Source organism: Biomphalaria glabrata, chromosome 12 (genome assembly GCF_947242115.1).
Source record: "Biomphalaria glabrata chromosome 12, xgBioGlab47.1, whole genome shotgun sequence".
Lineage (NCBI taxonomy): Eukaryota > Metazoa > Mollusca > Gastropoda > Planorbidae > Biomphalaria > Biomphalaria glabrata.
In genome coordinates, this window is record NC_074722.1 from 26,380,050 (window position 1) to 26,396,045 (window position 15,996).

Here is a 15,996-nt window from a genome sequence, read left to right on the forward strand (position 1 = left end):
ATAAAAGATTCTCGTTAGGTGTTTTTTAAACTCCATGTGTGAGCCAATAGAATTGCTCTGTCTTGTTAGTAACTGGTTGCTAAGGTGGCCTGTGTACACACCAGTCACAGAAAGATATTTTACATTTACAAGGAATTATTTATTTCTTAGATGTAAGTTGATATGGATAAAGACATAGATCCTGATTTACATATTAACTTTATCTAGTCTAGATCTATATATTAAAAATATTCGATAGTCTCTCTGACGTCTGTAATTTATAACATAAAGATTACAAAAACATTTAACATTAAAATTGAATTTTCAATTTATTGAAGATTGTATTTTTTTTTCTATAATAATAATAATAACCATATGTATCATTATTGACTCATTAATTATTCAAATCTAGATAGAATGCTACTTCTAGATCTATCATCTATTCTTTATGCAATCTAGTGGAAAGCTAGATAGAATGCTACTTCTAGATCTATCATCTATTCTTTATCAACTTTAATGACTTTATGCAATCTAGTGACTAGATCTGGAGTCTTGATTTATATTGACAATAGAATTCAATAGATATACAGCCTGCGTAGGCTATAGCCTAATATATATAAGATAAGATATATACCTATTATGTGCTACACTGGAAAAAATGCATTGTGATATTGTCATCTTTCATTCAGTTTAAAAGGTGCTCTACACAGAAAAAAAAGGACCTACAGTGTTACTGATGTCCTTCATATTTTTAGATTATTACATCCTAGCCCAAAACCTTTTCCTCAGGATGGCAAGGGATAATAGAATTCATACATAAAACAATGCTATGGCACCCCTGTAATAATGCAGTGGGTACAGAGTCACATATAGGTGTGGCTGGCAACACTATTGCAGACTCCTTGGCCCACCAGGGTGGGCAATTTCCATCCACTGAACAGGCTGTAAGTTTTCATCACGCTCTGGCTATAATTAAAAAAAACAGAAATGGAAAAGTGGTTTGAGTGCTGGGACAAGTCCTAAAAAGCCAGTGGAGTCTGGGAGTGCATGAGGTGCCCTGACCGCACTTCCCCGTGGTGGAGGCTGTCCAGGCCTGAGCAAGCTATTATAGCACAGCCTAGTGCAGGACAAGCCATTGTCCTGTTGGCTCATATTTCTCATAATATGGCTATGGCCAAATTTCGATTCACTGTGCCCCCACTGCGGGTAAGAAGAGGAAACCGTCCCTCATATTCTGTTTGACTGCCCCAGACTTGCTGATCTGCATCTCGACAGGTCTGGGAAACCAAAAATTCTCGCCCTGCATGGTGACATTTATGTACTACGCAAGACAGCAGGGTTTCTGTCCAGGGCTTTTGCAAGAGAGGATTTGAGCCTCTCAAGCCCTCACTCAAATGAAGTTTGATGATGATGATGAATAGAATTCATGCATATTCTGGGCAATCGAAACCATCACGTCAACAGTACTCATACCACAATCACATAATATACTTATTGTCATAACCAGGCACAGCTTTGGTGATTTAAGACCTTTGAAGTATTCTTTCTATAAATGAAATGTCTATAATTAAAAATCAAAGCCTAAATAAAACTATTAATATTTTTTAGATGGCAAGGCTAATCACAGCCCCAACACGCTTTACACATGAAGACTGGACACGATCAAACCTGACCAAGTATGCTAATGCTGATGTGGAGAGGCAGCAAGCAGAACGTCTCATTAAGGAGTCAGATAGACTCAAAGATGAGACAGCAAAAAAAACTGAGAAAACCCAGCGCGATGTCAACAAAAAATTAGGTAATTTTAATAGTAGACCTAGTTAATATACATTTAAAAACAGTATAAATGGAAAAGAGCAAATGATTAATATCATGTTGTTGTTTTTTTTTTTTTTTAAACTCTAGAACAGCGATTGGCAGATATTCGTTACTGGAAAAAGGAGCTTGACGATAAACTTGATGGACTAGTTAAAGAAATTGAAAACTTAGTGGCTTTTAAGCAGAGGGTTGATAAAGCTCTTCAAGCAACTGAGGAACCTTTGCATATAGCCAGAATGTGTCTTGCCAATAGGTAAATATGTATAATTTTAAAACAATATTCCTATTACTGCTTTAAACTTTTTTTGCGACTAGAATAAATAACTTAAATGTAACTTTAAGTGCTTTAGTGTAAAAAATCTTTTAGGAAAAATGTAATACATGTTGCATGAGACACAATAGTGACCATCAGGTTTTTTTTAGTGGGTGTTTTTTTTAGATCTAGATTTGACCTGCAATTTAGTTTAAAGTTCATTAAAAATACTTTACCATATCATTTAATAGTGCAAAGTTGGACTGCTGAAATTAAGATTTTGAAATCTGATTTCAAGACCAGTAACTCTAGCTGTCATATTCTAACTACCACTTATGATTACTGTTCTTTAATATTTATATTATACCAATTAGTGACTATGTTGAATTAAGAATAAAAATCATTTTAACTAGTGCTATTAATAATAATAATAATAATCTTTATTGTCTGTAAGGAAATTTGTCTGACAATTTGTGCATTACACCAGACAAAACATTATAACTATAAAAAAACAAAATGTACATTCACACAAGACTCACTCATAATTTACATGTGAAAAGTTTATATCAGATTGTTTCTATTTAATGATTTGATTGTCAGGGGAACAAAAACGTCTTTGTGTCTGTTTGTCTTTGCTATTTGTGTCTTGTATCTCTTTTGTGATGGTAAAATCACAAAATCCTGATCCAAAAGGTGATTTTTTATTATAAAATTACATAGTTTTAAGACCTTGGGTTGTTAATAAGATGAAAATGTGTTGCTGATTTAATAAAACAATGAAAAAAAAGAAAAAAAAAGTAAGGTTGTTTTATCTTTTGAAAAAGTTTATCCAAATTCAGCTGTGTCAAAAGCATTCATTTAAAAAGCTGCCTTTAAATGATTTAACTTTTTAAAATCTACTTCAGAGAAAAGCGTGTTGGTATTGACCTAGTCCATGATGATGTACAAAAGGAATTGTTAAAAGAAATTGAAACAATTGAAGGTGTTCAAAGTCTGCTGAAGAGAACCCTGGAACAAGCCACAGAGCAACTCAGGTAATAGTATATTAATTTATGTCATGAATAAGGATAATGTCTATATCTGTTTGCCTAAAATGAAAACCCGTTTTGACTATTAAAAAAATGTCACTTCAATTAACAAAACAAGATTTTTCAATGAGAAATGTTATTTTTTACAAGAGTGGTTAAATAGTGGTTTAAATACAATAAATGGTAAATGATGTTCATACTCTGAGGTGATATTAATGTATCTAATATTGGATTCAGTTTATTATTAATAAAAGCATTAAATAGTTCAATAGGTATTTCATAATTCAATAAAAATAACTAGCTTGTAATGTTTATTAAAATGAAATTGATATGTAAAAAAACACAAACCTCAATAACACTGCAAGAGACTTTTAATTCAACACACATAATTCGTCATTTTTTAATTTGCAAATTGATATTTCTATAATAAGGGTAGAAACAAAATTAAAAAGAAAATCTTAATGTGTTTACCACAAACTACTGGGTTTGATATTTCTTATAAACTCAAGAGAACATTACATCTTTAAAATAGTCTTTTAAATTCAGAGTTTATACTAACTTACATTTTGCCCAACTCTATAAATTTTTTTTTTGCTAATGCAGATTAAATCGTAAAGCTAAATATCAGCTGGAGAAAGATTTAAAAGACAAATTTGGGGCACAAACTATAGATGAATATTGTGAGAACCTTCGCAATAATTCTCAACAAATTCATTTCAATGATTCTGTTGCTGTTATTGAGCCAAAGTAAGTTGTTTACTCATCAACATATTTGAGTATGACTAAGATGTAGAATAAAAGGCTATATTATAGAAAGTCTGGGTATTTCCATAAGAGCAAATAGGCTTATGTTTTTTGTTTGTTTTGCAAGTTGTAAATGGTCCTAGACCACTGTTTTAATATTATAGATTTATTTTGTAAGACCTTCTAGTGTCATCTATGGTACATTATTTTCAATTATTTATTTTGTTTGGGGATATTTAGTTAGATTTCCTTCTGAGACCAAGTAATATTGATACAGGTATTGTAAATCTTATCTGTTTCTATCACCAGGGGCTATTTAAGGTGTCTTGTGAAAAACACAAAAACCAATCACTTTCTACTTCCTCTGTTACCTTCAAATATTCTTTAAGCTGTGTCAATTCAGAGACTTTTCAACTGCCATCAAAATTAATAAAGCTAGGTTAATTTAGGACTTTTCTTAACTACCATCAAGTATTCTAATAAGCTAGGTCAGGTCAGGGACCACCAACATTATGAGTTTGAAATTCCAGCCTTAACAGAGTTTCAAACTTTAAGAGCCTCATTATGGTAGCTAAATCTTTGACCTCATCCACGAAATAATTTTGTTGTATAGCCAAACTTACAATGTCAAAAAATAGTAGCATTTTGAAACTGATATTTTGTAAAGACATCTTACAATTATTTGCAAACTTTATTATTAGATACAATAGATATTATATATATATATATATATATACCTTCAAAAATATTTTAGATTTTAAACTTTTTTTTAATCAAGAAGTATGCAAATGTAATTGATACAATCTATTTCTATGGTTATTTCCCACTTTAAATCAAATGATAGTTCTGTAGCTCCTGAGCAGTGGGTTGACTTCTCCAATGATAACATCAACTATGCTGAGAGGGAAAGGATGAATTCTGTTGACTTGAGGTCTAGCATTGATGGACTCTTACAGCAGACAAGCAATGACATGCTCAAACAGGTGGACAATACTAATGTGGCATTTGCCAATAGAATCTGGGAGTGCAAAGATGCTAAAGGCAAGCTGGAAGATAACCTTAACAAGGTAATATATATATGTAGATCATTATATTTGTTCTTATTAGCTTTGCTTTTTTTTTTTTTTTTTTTTTTTTTTTTAGTTGTATTCATTGAAACCAAAAATTATCTAATTTAAAAAAAAGAAAAAAATTATTTCTAGCTACATTCACAAACTATTAGATGTAGACTATTATTGAAGCAGGCATATACTGTAATCTATTTATGCTATTGTTCAAAATATTCAAAGTATTAAAATTTCATCTCATTCTCTCAAACTTAGTGTTATTTCCCTTCTAATAAAATAGACTTTTCTTCCATAATTAATTTAAACCTCTAGATCCAGGTAATTAATAAAGTAGTTGTATCTTTTTAGCATCCAATGTTATTCTTAATCAGGCATTCGTCATTGCATTTAACCCAATTAATCTGACTAGACAATCATCCTCAATTCAAGAGAAAGAATGCAAGTGTTGATTGAATCCTTGAGAGTTAGGGTCATCAGTTCCAAAGCTTCCATCACTTAATTGTCATCTTCTTTACATCAAATGGAGATTACCTAAAACAAAATTATAAAATATTCTCATTTTGTCATTTTGTATGTTCCTTATCGTTAGGGATTTATTTTTTCATTTTAGTGAATTGTAAAAAATCTTTTTACTAAGTTTATAAACTCACTCTGTCTGTCTCACCCATTCTCAAATCAAGTTGAAACTTTGCAAAATGTTTCAATGGCAGAGACAATACAAGAATCCAATTAAAAAAACTATTAGTCAATTAATTACTTGAAATTAATTTTTCAGTATGCAGAGAGATGGCTAAATATTTAGATAAATAAACATGTTATATTTCCTACACCCATTCTCTGATCAAGTTGAAACTTTACAATTTTTTTTTATTGTACCTATCAAAGCATAAATCAATTAAAAAATGAACCGATTAGTCAATTAATTATTGGTAATTATTTATTTTGTTTGATATTGAAGGAGGGAGATAACTTCTTCATTATCAAGATATAGTTGTATATGTGCAGTTGTTTCTCTTAGATAAGCCTTTTTTTTACGTGTATTATATATATATTTCTTGTTGTTCAGGTTATTTCACAAATTAAAGAGCAAGAAGAAAACATTGCAACACTTGAGATGGCTATCAAAGCAAAGGAAGCTCCAATGAAAGTAGCACAAACACGACTGGAGACCAGGCAACACAGACCTAATGTTGAGCTGTGTCGGGATGCAGCACAGTACAAGCTGATTGAGGAAGTCCATGAGATCAGCGACTCTGTGGCACAGCTGCAGGCACGACTGCGTGATGCCAACAGCTCCCTCAAGGGTCTTGTCCGAAACCAGCTGGAGCTTGAGGAAGACATTGCAATTAAGGCTAACACTCTGTTCATTGATGAAGTGGAGTGTATGGGCATGAGAAAAAGTATCAACATTCAGACCTTTTAAAGGGCTTGTTTGAGTACTTGTGACTGGTAATGTTAACATTCAAAACATGCCTGCAACATACTAATCTATGATTATCAATATTAGTTTGCAATAAATCTGCTCTAAACCAAATTGTTGCCATACAAAAAAAAAATAGCTATTAAATAAAAAAAAAACCTGAAGTTCCTCAGTTGAAATATTTCAAGAAAATGCTACAGTATTGTATAGTTCTTTTAAAATTTATAATTAAATTCATAACCTATATAGAACAAGAAACAATGAAATGTACAAATAAATTGTACAAATGTTTAGTTCAAGTAAAGATTAAGCTTTGTACAGCTTTTTTTATTTTTTAGAATAGAATGGTTTCTATTAGAAATAATAACAAATGTTTAAAAGGATTATTTCTCTTATGTAAAGATCAATGTTTTGGTTGCATGTAATACATGCAAATGTCATCACATCACATACAGAATTGTATGATTCTATATTTTGCTTTCACTATTAGTTCACTTATTCCTTTAAATTAAAAGAGAAAATAGAAAGAAAATAGGTCCATTATATTCTAATTGTTGTAAAAAAAACAACAAACAAAACAAATTTTGTTGATATATACAGAAATAAAAGATATAGTAATGTTTGATTTTGTTTGAACTTGTTTATCATGTCATTTTGATGTTCTTCAAACTGACCTCCATGCTAGGTTACTATTGGTTATATTTCAGCTCACTTCTGTGATAATAACTGTGAATGAATTTAAAAAAGAATATATAACTATCTTTTTTTTCTTTTGCAAGATTAATGTTTTTGTTTTTTTCAGTTGTTATAATATTGTTTAATTGTAAATTGTACAGTTGCTATATCATTCAAAACATTTTTTGTTTATATTAATTTCTTTTTAAAAGTTGTTATTATATTGCGTTATCTTTTTCATACATATTTAAATTATCAAAGTTTTAGGTGCCCATATGTAGGCTTGAATAATTTTTTAAACAAAAAAGAAAATTATTTTGAAAATTTACAATAGACAAGCCAATATAAAAATTATTTTGAAACTTTTTACACTAAAGTATCTTGTTTTCTGATGCTCTTTAATCTAGTTGCTTGTTAAATTGACTAAATCTTCTTTTCTAATAATAAATAAACTATGGAGAATTTTGAAAACCAACATTAACTTTTCAGTCTAATTAAAATGCTATTCATCACTAGTGGTTTCCATACTTTTATATGGTTGCTAAAGCTGGTGATTCAACTGGAAGTGCTCCAAAAAATTGTGAGTAGAAAAACTTAAAACTTGCAGCAAGTCCATAATTAGGCAATCAAAGAAAAAGGTGTATAGATGGATCAGAGCAGTGATGGGTAAACTAGGGCCCATGGGCCAACTCTGCTCCTCCTCATTTTTTGTAATAATAGTCTAAAATAACAATTCCACTCACAATGTAAAAAGTTTTTATTACAAGTTGAAACACTGAAGTAATAATATTCTGAAATTTAGCTTCTAAATATGTTCACCTCTGGTTGTGTAGGCTGAATCAAAATGTATCTACACAAGTGCAGGGAACAAAGTTTCGGGGTACATTAAATGGTATTTAAACAAGCGACTGTTGAGTTGGTGTTTAGTGTTTCAGTAGAGAACATGTTGGTAAAAAATTTAAACCAAAATATCGAGAAGATAGTGTAGAGTTGATTCAGAATGTAGTTTTTATTTAAAGGTAAGTGGACACTGGAAACAAGTAATTTTTCATAAGTTTTAAAGAGCAACTAATGTTATTGGCAATGATACTGTGGCTGTTAATAAGAACTAGAAAATATTACCTACACTTATTTCTGAACACAGTTACACTCTTTATACATCCATGACTGATGTCAAAATAAGATAAAATGGCTGAATATCTATGTAAAGAATTATTATGCTAGCAGAATCTAGCAAAAAGTTGTTACTTTTCAGAAAGCTGCTAAATTGGAGCATACAATATTGCTAAAAGTAATTAAATTTTGTTGGAAAATTTTATTAAACAATGTATAATTCAAATTCTATTCCAGTTTTTAAATTTTCTTAAATTTTGGTTTATTTTGCTATGATTCAGGGAAATTTTTTTGAAAAAATATTCACATTATTATTCAAAATCTATATTTTATTATATTAATTATTTATTAATATGATTACTGAATCAAACAACTTTCCTCATCCCTTATGACATAATTTTTATTTTTTTTCCAATAGAAAAAACAATTTAAACAAATACACATTAGAACATGCCAAGACAATTTTTAAAAATTTTTAAATTAAATCATTTCTAATTTATCTGAATATATTCAGTGAAATGTCTAGTAGCTTTTCAGAAATGTACTGCAAGTACAGGCTGTTAACATATAGATGCATATAATGACATAGATATGAATATAATAAATATGTAGCTTTGATCTTGAAAGACTTAGGAGAAGCATTTCTGATTTAGCCTTACAATGAATAGATATAATTGGACAATTTTGAATTCAAAATATTTACATTTCTACTGTGTGCAGCTTAAGATGTTTAAAAAAATGCTATTTAACTAACATTTTTTTAATATATTAAATTTAAGATGAATTAACATGACATTATTTATTACTGACTTCAAGGCACTTTTTCTTTTAGACCAGAATTGTCATTTCAGTTCTTGGTTTGGTACCTTGTCACTGCTAGATGATGTTGGGAGTCGTCTTTCAAGTACCTATCAGATATATCTATTTCTCCATATTTTCCTTAAGTTTCTATCAATAACAATTGTTCCCTAGTGCTGCTATTAAATGCTACAAGTTATATAGAGTCATTATTGTTTGACCACTTTGCTTCATACTTCACTTACATTAACTGAAACTATGAAATAAAAAGTCTTCATTTCAATCAAATAACTAACATTTGTAAACGTTTAATATAAGAATAAATTAGTTTCTCCAACAGATGACATGGAAACCAAAATGAATTTATAATAGTGTCTAAGACATATCATTGTGTGGCCAGTACAACAGCCACAAGGCATTCCACTATGTTGTAAAGTAGGTACATCTATGGAAAATACACATAATCATCCAGGAATAAATAGCAAATATGATAAATGAAATCTGGATTTAAAAATTATAAGGTCTTCTGCTGGGTAGTCAATCACTATACCAAAACATCCCATTCAATTTCATGGTTCAGAGTAGATATCTGGACATCTGTCTACATATACCATGATTCAATGTAGATATCTGGACAACTGTCTACATATCCCATAATTCAATGTAGATATCTGGACTTGTTATGTCTACATGTCTTTTAGTTTGTCTCAATGTTTTTTGACAGTTCAGGTATAGTACTGTTTTATAACTTATTAACAGTTCTATTATATCAGTCACTTTGTTTATTGTAAGGCTAGAAGAGACCATCATAGCCAAGGGATATTATCATCATTATCACAATTTTGTTTATCAGAAGGAATGTCAACTAGAAACATAATTTTGAAACACTTGCATATATATTTCGTGCATACAACAAAAGACAAAAAAAAACCCCTCATTGATTGTTTTCTTTTACTCAAAATATTAATTTAAAAAAATTGTTTACATCAAAAGTAAAATGGTTACACTCTTTTTTTTAAATTTCCCTCTAAAAAATTTCATTCAGCATCAAGGCTGTTTTGATTTTCAAAAAAATAACTTGATAGGTTAATCAATACTTTGACACAGTTAGATCAAAGCCAGTCAGCCAACCATCATTCAGAACATACACAATCCAATACTTAAAACATAGATGAAGTATGAACAACAGGAAACAGAAAGTCTAACGCTTCTTGAAAACTAAATTGCGACTTGGTTGTTATATAGGTTTCACATCCACATGTACAAATATATATGTCAGTGTAGTATGCTAGCATGCAGAGAACCGCCTAGCACTGAGATTCATGCGTGTGACTCCGATGTGCTTTAAAGGATTGTTTCCGTAAACAGGCTGGGGGATGTCAAGGACGTAAGAAAACTCTTGGAGATCTTCTAGCTCTGATTGGAAGTCATCAATCAGGTCTTGGTGTTGCTCTGTGCATCGCCGAAGTTTGAGCTTTAAGAGAAGAACAACACATTGAATTCAAGTGTGCGAACTACAAGGTATGTAGTATATAAATAAATAGGTTTCATTGTAGATAAATTGATGATAGATAAAACATAGGCATGTTAGGTGTATAGATCTAGGCATAAATGAAATGAAAGACATTGTCCTGACCAGGTAAATATAAATGATAGTTCATGAATGAAATAGTGAATTAATTATAATTCGCGCAACAGTGAATCAAACTATACACAGTAACTTAAAAGAACAAAAGAACACGAAGATGATTGCACATTTATAATTTTATTTATTTGGATTCTCCATGCCATTCGAGAGACTTTGCCTTGAAAAACCGAAATCATTCGTTGAGGAAATGAAATGAACAGTAGCCAGAGTCGAACCAGCTAAGACAGCGTAACATTTCAGAGCTCAGCCCAGTCTCATTCGCAAAGTTGGGTACCGCACGGTCCACGGATCACAAACACAAAGGCAGTGGTCTGTGGGAAATTTCAGATTATACGTAAATTCGAATAGAAACTTAAAATGGGACGCCATGAAAAAAAAAAGTATACTTCTTGTTATAGAAATGATGTGTAAGGATGAGTTGATAGACATGAAATATTGATTGCTAAGAGTCTTAACTTCTAAATGAAATTTTGTTTGTTTGATCAGTTGAGCCTTGAGCTATTGAAAAATGTGGCTCAGTGTTAACACTGTACTCAGTTGTAAAACTTGTAATTCCACAAAGTTCATTTATAAGTTACATAGTCATTGAAAGTTGGCTACTGCTGTTAACAAAGGAGCTATTCAATTATAATGACTGAAAGAAAGAGAGAGAGAGCGAGAAAAATAAAAAAAAAAAAAGAAGCAAAGCGAAAGAAAGAGAGCAGAAGGGAAAAAGAGAGAAGGAGAAAGAAAATGTGTGCGAAAGAATAAGAGAAAGAATGAGAGACAAAGAAAAAAACGAGAGAAATAGTTAGAGAAACTGAAAGAGGCAAAGAGCGAGAAAGGAGAGAGAAAGAGAAGGGAAAGAGAGAAAAAGAGAGCGTCTGAAAGACTAGGACGTAATTATCTTTTTATTTTTTGAAGTAACTTCTGTAATTTATAAGATAAGAGACAGAGAAAGAATGAAAAAGGGGAACGAAGGGAACAAAATTTCGCTTACAATTCATTTAGTTAACCTTTTGACAGACTATGGAGTCTCACGTATTCAAATCAGGACTTCTGCTTTTACATTTTTTTAACGCATTGCAAACACATAAATACATAATTCTAGGAATTTTAATTGCATAGTGTAAAAGTTAACGAACTGACCACAAGGATCAATAATCTGAACATTTCCGACATGATCTCCTCTGGCTTGAGTATTCGACGAAAAAATAATCGCCTATTTACCAAGGGTGCGAAAAGAATCTGCAAACTCGCCAAGAATCCCCTAGACTAGCACCAAGAACTTTACTTCAATTAGAAAAACAAACATGTTAGCTAATATCACAGAAGGTAATATGATAGTTTTTGGCTAATACCAAGACTTAGGAGATTACCTTGTGTAGATCCTGCCTAATGCTCAACAGTTGACGAGCTAGCGTCTGATCTTGGCTTCTCATTTCTTGCTGTAGTCATATGAAGCAAAAAAAAAACAGTTACAATTAGAAAATAGCCTGTTATGTATACATTGATGTACTAGATTTAAATGAAACATTGTTTTTTCTTTTTTTGTGTGTGTTTCATGTGTAAGTTTTGAGACATTCTTTAATGAAGAAAATGATTATTACGTTTCAGCACAAACCTTTTTGCATAGAGGCAGGAGATGGCAGTGGGCAGGGATTGAGTTCAGGCCATCAATGTGGGAGAAAGAAGAGAGCTCGTTTGTTTTGGAGTTCAGTTTGTGGGCTTGTAGGTTAACGTATTATAGTGAAAACAATTTATTTTATAAACTCTATATACAAATTATTAAAATAATATAATTCACAGATTGACTTTCGAGTTCATAGATTATGGAAAAGTACAATGTTTCACGTGGCCATGCAGACCAATTTGAGGAAATACATACTAGTGACAACTAACACAGTAAAGTCTGTTGTCAGACAGGGGTCTAATTACGCAAATGATCAGTGAGAAAAATTAATCTTTTAAAAACATAAAACTAATGAGAGATTTAGACGAGAAGTTCAAAAAGTCATTAAATGTTTACGAACCAATCACACATAAATTAATAATCTTCTTACCAATTCATTTCTCAGCCAATCAAGGGCTGAGTTTATTCTTTCTTTCCGGTCAGCTGTTAGACCCTCGTCAGAAGCGTCGCCATTAAGTGCTGTTCTCAACATGGGGGAATCGGGGCTCTCCATGTACGTCTGCCTCCACTGCATGATGCTGGGCCGTCTGGGACTGAGGTGAAGCTTCTCTGTCGTCTCCTGCACTCTCTTCAGGTCTGAGCCCACCGACACGTCGTCGAAGCTGTCGTTGACGCCAACGCTGCCCTCGCTGAGCTCGCCTTCCGAGAGAGAGCCGACCGAGTCGTTCCGGACACGCCTGGTGAAATAGGAGCTCCCGAACTTTGACGAGGCATACTTTGAAACGAAAGGAACACGGCAAGGCATCTTGGAATTCATCCCAGAAACACCGCCGCGACTTTGTATATCTAGCATGGGTGCATTTTGTTCATCTGGAGGAAGTCTTAAAGTCCCTGAGCTGGAGGTGATAGTTATCTGAGGTAGATTGTCGGCAACTATGGCGCCGCCCTCTGAAAAAGGCCGTGCACCACCAGAGGCGTGAGCTAGCCTCAGCCTGTGGCTGAATTTGGGACTTGTCAACGTTACCAAGGGCGGCGACGTAGAGGAAGATGTCAAGTTCAACCGCTCAGCGGTTTCCCTTATTCTGGCTAGCCCGTTGCCGTCAGTAATGATTTTAGATGGGGAAGTTTGACTAGTTGTGTCTGTGTGGGTCGTGGTCAATATATTGGAAATGTCTTTTTCTTCCTGAGATTTTCTTTTGTTGCGTTGGGACTTTGTCCGTGGTTCTGTATGGTTCTGTTTATCTTGGAATGATTTACTTGTTGGGTCAGACAGACTGGGAGAAACAACATTCTTCTTTGGAGACCTTTGCTTCTTCTTTTTCCATCCGGGTATTTTGATATCAGTGCTAGGGTTTGCAGGGATTGGCTGACTCGTTTTGGATTTAGCAGGCGACAATGACGTCGATCTGATGTTAGCTTCCCCCTTTTTCTGTTTTGAAGTGTTATTTTTCTGAGCGCTAACTTTGACTGGACCTTGGTCAAGAGTCGCGAAATTGGTAATTATTTTATGCTTCTTGTTTGAGAGCTGCTCCGAGTGTGGTGTTTCTTCACAAACGACCAACGGAGAGATATTTTCTTTGGCGCGAATAGTCGCCTTCCCTTCACCAGGTGTATCCGGTAAGGGCGCATCATCGCCGCTGTCATGTTCCTCGATAATAGACAAGGGTCGCTTACGCTGACTGGGCGTCATGCTTGGGTCGTCAGCTCGTGAGCCCATGGTCGAGCTTGGGGTTGATGACGTCACATCCGGCCTGGTCATCGACAGTGACTAATTGAACCAAATGCCTTCTTGTAAAAATTCTTTTGAGCTTAAAGGAAAAAAAAAAGAAAATAAAATGAAACTAAAGCCAAATATATAAACGGTAAAAATGATTGAATGGATTATACTGATAATTCGACCCCTAGATTTTCTGAAGCAGCCGATACAATGAAAACATAAAGCATCGTACTTATATCTACGTTCATGTATCGCCGCACACTGAACATGAAACGTTAACAAAAGATAGACAAACAGAGGCGGCTATAGCAGTAGGCTACGAGGGTCCCCGGCCGAGGGATATATGTGTGGCAGACTTAATTCGATAGCGTAGGATATCCCTTACACTAATCTTGTTTTCTGACTCGGCGTAAAATCTGAAACCGAAGGACCTAATTGAAATTTTCACGTTAAGCTGGTATAGATGCCGGAAAAGGATTTTAAAATAATAAGTTATAAGTCTTAGTTTATGAGAACCTGGGCGGTCGTTGTCGATGCCTCAAACACATAACGTTATAAGGCTTATATCACTATCAAATGTCATCCTTTAAGATACAGAGGAGGTAGCACGAAGAAAGGATAGTTCAAAGTTCAAAGAAAACTTGGCTGGACGATGGAAAAGAATGGACCGGCCTCTCGTTGATTTACGCAAAGAACATCTGCTGACTGGAAAACGTGGAGGATTTAGTTACAAGTCTGCAAGGAGAATAGGTGTTAAAAGTCTCGGCCTCCGAACCAAAGGTCCCGATTGTGAATCCAAGTCGAGACTGAAATTTTCAGTTCTAGATATCCTGCTGACGTCCCCCAGTCATTTGAAAGAAAATGATGCCCACGTATGGACCTACTCGTCGACGCCGCTGTGCCAGCCTATTTATTGTATCTTGATCAACGGGGAGGTTTAGCGTTCAACATTTTACACAGAGGAAACGAGTGCCATCATAAATATTCTTCACAGAGAACGAAGATGAAAACCACAGCTTGAAGGTGCAATGCAGGGGTTCTCAAATCAAAGGAACCCGCACTGTGACAGGGAAATGGGTCAGAGTGACGAAAATATAATATGAAACGCAGGGATTTGGATGACATGCTCTTTCTATGATCACACAAGTTTTAAATGGCTATGAATTTCGAACTGTAGCAGCAGTTTAAGAGAGAAAACAGAAAAGTCAAGCAGATGAGATTCTTTATGACGTTAAGAATCATCATTAACAGGTAATGAGAAAAACTTTGCGAGCACTTTTATTTATCTTTTGAGAAGCTACATTAAAACTTTACGAACGCTCTATTGATCTTTTGAGAAGCTATATTAAAACTTTGCGAACACTCTATTGATCTCTTGAGAAGCTACAGACTATTGTAAAATTTAAAAAAAGGGGTACTACCGTATTTCTCAATTTCCTTAATGCTTGTATAAATGATGATGTAAGGAATAGTTCTACAACGATCGAAGACAATATCAAGAAATGAACGGGCCTAAGTTTGAACAAAAAAACAGAAGAATTGAGTGATCCGGCCAGAAGATACCAATGTTACCGCTAAGGTTTAACAAACTTCAAGAAAGGTGAAGTTGAAGATTGCAAGACATGTTTTTTTTTTTTTAAATTTAAAAATAAAACCTATATTCATCTAACAATTACGATGACAGAATGAAATATTAAGAACCACTGTCATAAAAAGGGGATGATCACGCACATTATGACAGGTGCAGGTATGGGCACTAACACATGTCATTCCGAAAGGCCATATACACATTGATGACACAACCTTATCTTAATTTACGACCGAGGCTCTTTCATTTATAACTTAACCATCAAGGCAGGTAAGCAAATGAAAGGGAGTCTTTCGTAATTACACCCCCCCCCCTCCCCGGCCTTTTTTTGTGATCTCTAGCTAGCACACAGAAGTAAAGTGTTGATAAGTGTTGATAAGTGTTGACACGTGTAGACAAAAAGGAGTTGGCCTTATTTCGAGTTTAAATTCCGACATCAGAGATGTTCGAAGATTTGTCTACATGCAGACGTATCCACTGTTCGAATGGGTTCAACATGATCGCTAATATCTTAAAACTTTTTTTTTAACTCAACA

General features: G+C 33.5%; 2 protein-coding genes across 6 annotated transcripts in view; one reads left to right on the forward strand and one right to left on the reverse strand.

The window, feature by feature from the left end:
- Positions 1 to 18: 18 nt before the first annotated feature.
- Positions 19 to 7,892, forward strand: LOC106053667 (tektin-1-like). Its single transcript, XM_056005268.1, has 7 exons — positions 19 to 152; positions 1,588 to 1,777; positions 1,885 to 2,050; positions 2,956 to 3,084; positions 3,682 to 3,825; positions 4,667 to 4,889; positions 5,956 to 7,892. The coding sequence occupies exons 2-7, from the start codon at positions 1,588 to 1,590 to the stop codon at positions 6,310 to 6,312; spliced, it is 1,209 nt and encodes a 402-aa protein (XP_055861243.1). The 5' UTR covers positions 19 to 152; the 3' UTR covers positions 6,313 to 7,892.
- Positions 7,893 to 9,654: 1,762 nt separating this feature from the next.
- Positions 9,655 to 15,996, reverse strand: part of LOC106076351 (uncharacterized) — a 55,946-nt gene continuing 49,604 nt past the window's right edge. For all 5 annotated transcript variants that reach the window (XM_056005262.1, XM_056005264.1, XM_056005267.1 and 2 more), the window contains exons 2-4: positions 12,586 to 13,963; positions 11,902 to 11,970; positions 9,655 to 10,369 (exon numbers count right to left, since the gene is read on the reverse strand). In XM_056005262.1, coding sequence (XP_055861237.1) covers positions 10,184 to 10,369; positions 11,902 to 11,970; positions 12,586 to 13,914 — 1,584 coding nt within the window. In that variant the 5' untranslated portion in view covers positions 13,915 to 13,963 and the 3' untranslated portion in view covers positions 9,655 to 10,183. The remainder of the gene's footprint in view (positions 10,370 to 11,901; positions 11,971 to 12,585; positions 13,964 to 15,996) is intronic.